We start from the raw sequence: 5,701 nt of genomic DNA on the forward strand, positions 1-5,701 counted from the left end.
GGGGGGGTGGTCCTGAGCTTGACAGGGCTGATCCTACTGTCTCAGGCCAGACTTGGACTGGACTTTGCCCTGGGGTTCCTCTCAGCCCCACTAACCACCCCCTTGAGGAACCCAGGAGTCTGGGAGCATGGAGGTAGGTGCTTCTGCTGCCTTCTTGGCCTCCTTGCACCTGCTTCCCCTCCTCAGTCAAGTAAGGATGGTGATAGCAGCAACACGTGCTTCTGACACTGGAAGGTCTTTCATCGGGCACCGGCCACGACCCGGCTTGCAGGCAAGCCATCGTCACCGCTATCGCCACCCTTACATGACCTAGAAGCAGGTGTAAGAGCAGCAGAAACACCTCCCTGCCTGCTCAGAGCCCTTCTGGTGCCCGCTCCTGTTGCAGAAGAAACATTCAAAACTACAGATCATTAAAAACCCCATAGGAAACAGGATGAGCTGGGCCCAGCATGGCCATGCTCTCAGACATCTGGGTCCTGCTGGGTGCCGCCTCTTGCTGCTCCATGGGCCAGGAGGGGGGTTACATATACATAATAAAAATAAAACTAAAAAAAAATAACATTGTTTTAGCAGTTTTCTTGACAGAAATGTCGTTTTTTGGGTAAAAATTGCTCTTTCTGTCCTGCCAAAAAATACACAGGCAGCTGATGGGCTTGCCAACCTGTGCCCACATTTCCAGGGCTAACCCAGTGTGATGGCCAGGCAGGCTGGAGCTGTGGCCTCACACAGCGGTCCAGGACTGTATGTACAGGGTCATCTGCCCCACAGAGCCCTGAGGTCACGTCCAGCCTGGAGTCACAGCCTCGCACAAGTGCCTGAAGGACCAGAAAGACACACAAGCACGACCGCTCTGTGGCCGTTGCTCCAGGTGCCTGAGCGGGGCTGCCCTGCCATGTCCTCTCTCCAAAGGGAACAGTCACCACACCCAAGACATGCTCGTGTGTCAGAGCAGCTTTGCCAGCGGCCTGATACTGCCCAGAGCAGCACACACTGAGTGCTTTCCTCGCTGGACCAAACGCTGCATCCAGAGCTGGAGAGTCCACACACTCCTTTCTTCACATGGCTTTCCTGAGCGTTACACTCCCCTTGCCATGCATGCGAGGCAGGCCAGGCACATGCCCTCCAGAGCTGGGAAAGATAGCAGGCAAAGAGCCCTCCTCCCTGCCCTCTGCTACCAGCTCCAGGCATGAGGCCAGGCTGAGGGAGTCAGGGCTGCTAGGCCTGGCGCCACAGGGCAGCCCTGGGAACAGAGCAGAGCAGACTGGCACAGCAGGGACCCGTTTATTTATCCCCGACATACCAGACATGCCCCCCCGGCCCCTGTGGCTCATTTGTAGAACTCGTGCTCCTGCTCGTCCTTCTTGATGACAGTCTTGTAGGCCTTCTCAAAGTCCTTGGCCAGCACGATGTAGCGGTTCTCACGCACAGCCAGCATCCCACCCTGCCACAGACACAGTGTCAGCCTGTGCTCGGTCTGGCCCCCACATGCACATGGGGGCAATGCCCAAGCCAGCCCTGCTCTCCCTGAGGTCAACATGTGCTTCCCCCCGTGGGTCTGGGCTGCCCCTGGGCCCAGTAACAGCCCCCACCCTCAAAGAAACACGTATGCAGAGGACATGAGGGGTCAAGGGCGTCAGGGGTCCTTGCGCAGCAGCTCCACCCCAGACCCCTGGGACCGCAGAGCCCTGTCAGCACCAGCCTGGGGCCTTTAGCAGCAGGACCCCCAACCCCCCGGGCAGGTGGGCACAGTGCTCACCTCCTGGCAGATGGAGTTGATGTCGGCTCCCGAGATCTTGTCCGGCCGGGCCACGTCTGGGGGTGGGGAGTGAGGGAAATGCCGGCACTGCAGCTGGCCCTGCCTGGCCCCCACAGCCAAAGCAATGGAGCATCCCTGGACCCAGGCCCCATCCCAGCAGTGTGTGGCCCTGCTGTCATGCCCAGGCAGGAGAGGGTGCCACAGACCCATCTCTGCCCAGCCGCTGAAGCCTCCCCCTGCTCCCCTCATCACTCTTGCCAGCCCTGCCCCCTGGAGGGCTCTGTGCTGGGCCAAGCCACCCTGGGAAAGCAGCAGCTAGGCACCTCCGCCCCTGTCCCCAAAGGATACAGTCCTCCAGGTCCACCTCCTCCGACAGGTTCATCTTGCTGGTGATGGTGGAAAAGATGAGGCGCTTTTGGCGCCGGTCGGGCAACGGGAACTCAATTTTGCGGTCCAGGCGGCCAGGCCGCAGCAGTGCTGGGTCCAGCGTGTCTGCCCGGTTTGTTGCCATGATCACCTGGGCCGGGTGGGAATGGTTATGGTCACGGCCCCCACCCTGCCCCCTCAGCCCCCAACTGCCATTCCCCAGTTCCCCTCCCACACCCTTCAGCCCCCCTCCCCTCCCTTCCCATCCGTCCCAGGCTGCACCTTGACGTTGACGTTCTGGTCAAATCCGTCCATCTGGTTGAGCAGCTCCAGCAGGATGCGCTGCACCTCCCTGTCAGCTGGGGACAGCGACAGGCCACGGATGAGCAGGTGTGGGGCAGCGCCAGCCCATGCCACCACTGTCCTTGCAGCCCGTGTCCATGGACCCTGCTCCACAGAGCAGTGGCATGTGGCCCGGGCAAGTGGTGGGATACGGGGCTGGGGGCATGGCTGAGTCAGGTCCCCTGAGTTTGCAGGGACCCCTTGGTCCTGAAGTTCCTCGCTGAGCCAGGCCTGAGTTGCTGCCCCCAGGCCCTGGACATGGCTACAGAGCAGCACAGGGAAAGAAAACCCATAGGGGGGACACGGGGGCAGAATGGGGGGACCCAGGTACCCCAACACCTGGCTCCGCGATGGCATCAGGTGATGCTCAGAGGATGTGACAGGGACAACTGCACCCTGCGCTTGAGCAAGGTGCCTGCAGTTCCTGCTCCACTCTAGCAAGGGGCCAACTGAGCGGAAGAGCACAGCACCTGCCAGCGAGGTTTTCAACAGAGATTTCTAAGGCTCTAGAAAGTTTCTAAGTCCTGGCAGGAGCTTCTGTGCCCCCCGGCTGGAGCTCTGCTGACCCCCAAGCACAGAGGTGGTGCCAGAGCCCTGCGCTGCACTGGAGTGCAATTCCTGCTCCATGGCTAGAGGCCTGTATTGCCTCCCTGGTATCCAGGTGTCAGACTATAGGTCTGATCACAACTTTGTATGCTATTGCTGCAGCAGGAGCATGGCCTGGGCACTCTGGAGTATTAGTTAACAACCTCCTACAGCAGCAGGCTGCTGGCAGCTGCAACTCCCCTGCTTTCCCTGGGGTAGGGCTGGGGGTGATGCCTAGAGCTGTGTCAGGGGTGACTGTGTTGTGCTGCTCAAAGGTCAGACATGGGGCTTGTTGGGGCTCCTTCGGATAGGGCTGATCCTGTCCCAGGCATGGGTTGGATTAGATGTCGCATCCTCTGCACGTCCCTGCCAGCCCTGCAGCTCTGGGTTTCTGGGAGGACAGGGTGCTCAAGGGAAGCAGTTTCCCTGCTGCTATCTCGGTCCCCTCCTCCATTACAGCGTAAACCCTGAGCCCTCTCCCCAAGAAGTGTTTTCCAAATCTCATAAATAACTTGCTTAAGGCCAAGCAAGAGAGACTCGGTGCAATGCCCCACGCAGAGGGTCTTGTCCCCAGGAAAGGAGTAGAGGCTCTGCCCTCCTCACTGGTATGAAGGCCCCACAGCCCCCTACCCCCAGCCCCAGCTCACCCCCGGTCTGGGCATCAAAGCGCTTAGTGGCAATGGCATCGATCTCGTCGATGAAGATGATGGCAGGTGCGTTCTCCTTGGCCAAGCGGAAGACGTCCCGTACCATGCGTGGCCCCTCGCCCAAGTACTTCTGCACGAACTCCGAGCCCACCACCCGGATGAATGCCGCTGCACAAGCAGACAGACAGCAAGTCAGCCCGTACCTCAGTCATCAGCATAAACCAACTCTCCCAACACCAACGTGAAGACTCCAGCAGTCTGGGGCTGAGCAGCTCCAGCAGCACTAGCTACACACGTCTCCCCCAGGCCCATCTGCCTAGCCCAGAGGCCCTCCTCCCATCTGCTCACCTGTAGTATGATGAGCCACGGCTTTTGCCAACATGGTCTTGCCGCAGCCAGGGGGCCCATACATCAGGACACCTCGCGGGGGGTCAATGCCAATCTAGAAAAGGCACGAGGCAGAGCAGCGAGCTTACAGAGGATCACTGATGGGCTCACTAGACATGCCTTGCGCCCCCACTAGGCCCAGACACAGGGGACCCCCTCAACACCATGCTGCTGGGGCACTTCACCTGCTGCCAGGGGCTCAGAGCCTTCCCCATGCTGGCCCCCAATCCACCAGGCCCCACTAAGTGCCCATACTCCCCTGCACAACTCTCCAGACTGGTAGGAGCAGGCACAGTAGCAGGGATCCTCTCCGAGCCATTTGGGAGACCCCCTTAGAGCAGTGGAGCTAGGACCCCTAGCCTCCCCCAGCAGCGGGGTCATGGTCTCTGCCCCTACCTGCTTGTAGAGCTCGAAGTGGGTAAGCGGCAACTCCACAGCCTCGCGCACCTCCTGCTTCTGGATGTCCATGCCGCCAATGTCCGCGTACATCACGTCCGGCTTCTGGTCTACATGCACAGGCCGGACTGCTGAGCATGGCTGCCCTGGGGCCCCCTGTACTCCCCTGCCTACCGGGGCTGCCCAACCTCACTTCAAACATAGGGCATACACCCCAAAGCCCCCATCACCTTGGAGCAGGGCAGAGGCACTGGCTGCATCTCCTGCCAGACCAAGGGCACCTAGAACCCACCCCTGCCTACAGCCCACCCGATGGCAGGGAAGGGGTCGTACCAGAGGTGAGCATCATGATGCTGCTGTCAGCCTCGGGGGGCAGCACGTCCACCAGCGCATTGCTGTGCTTGTGCAGCGCCACCGAGGCGTTGGGCTTCAGCAGTTCCCGGTCGATGGTGCTCAGGATCCGCACATAGTAGTTGGAGCCTGCGGACAGGCCAGGGGGTTGCTCAGACCACGTTGGGGGTGCCCATGACCCAGCCCCCCAGGGCCAATGCTGTGCTGAGCTGCCCAGCTTGCGCGAGGCAGACCCTGATCTTTTCCCACAGAGACAGAACAAGCACTGGGCAGTCCTCTGGCATCCCAGGATGCACTGCTCCCAGCCCGACAGCTGAGTCAGAGCCATGCAGGCCCGTGGCAACTGCTCCCAACACGTGCCTCAGCGCCGCCCCTCAGCACCCAGGGCTGGATCTTGCCAGGCCATGTGGACTCCAGCTCCCATCATGCTCCGGGGCATGGACTCCAATTCGCATCATGTGCCAGGGCCCAGGGTAAGGGAGCAGGGGGACGCTGCCAGCCCCTGCGGTGCCCCCAGACCAAGAGCGGTGACCGGTCCCCGCCCTCCCGCGCATGGTGCTACCTGTGGTGGAGCCCACGATGGCCGTGTTCTGGTCGACGGCCTCCAGGAACTGGCCGATGACGAGGGGGATGCTCTGGATGCGCTTGACCTCCTCCTGCGCATGCAGGAACTCCTTCTTCAGGTTCTTCTGCTCGTCCTTGATGTACTCCTCCTGCACCTCCAGGAACTCCAGCTCCTGCTGCAGCTTCTGGGGGGGCAGGCGCGGGGCACAGTCACACACATGGGCACGGGGACCCTGTGCCCATTCCCCCCCAGGTGCGGAAGCAGGGTCCATGGTCACACACACGGACATAGGGACCCCTTCCCCTT

General features: G+C 61.0%; 1 protein-coding gene across 1 annotated transcript; it reads right to left on the minus strand.

The window, feature by feature from the left end:
• Positions 1 to 1,267: 1,267 nt before the first annotated feature.
• Positions 1,268 to 5,666, minus strand: PSMC4 (proteasome 26S subunit, ATPase 4). The gene is made up of 9 exons (XM_006038563.1): positions 5,393 to 5,666; positions 4,813 to 4,959; positions 4,480 to 4,589; positions 4,045 to 4,138; positions 3,697 to 3,864; positions 2,405 to 2,481; positions 2,105 to 2,273; positions 1,757 to 1,812; positions 1,268 to 1,441 (listed from the first exon to the last, which is right to left on the minus strand). Exons 1-9 carry the CDS (start codon positions 5,664 to 5,666, stop codon positions 1,328 to 1,330), a joined length of 1,209 nt encoding a protein of 402 aa, XP_006038625.1. The 3' UTR covers positions 1,268 to 1,327.
• Positions 5,667 to 5,701: the final 35 nt, after the last annotated feature.

Source organism: Alligator sinensis, unplaced genomic scaffold (assembly GCF_000455745.1).
Source record: "Alligator sinensis unplaced genomic scaffold, ASM45574v1 scaffold1608_1, whole genome shotgun sequence".
Classification (NCBI taxonomy): Eukaryota; Metazoa; Chordata; order Crocodylia; family Alligatoridae; genus Alligator; species Alligator sinensis.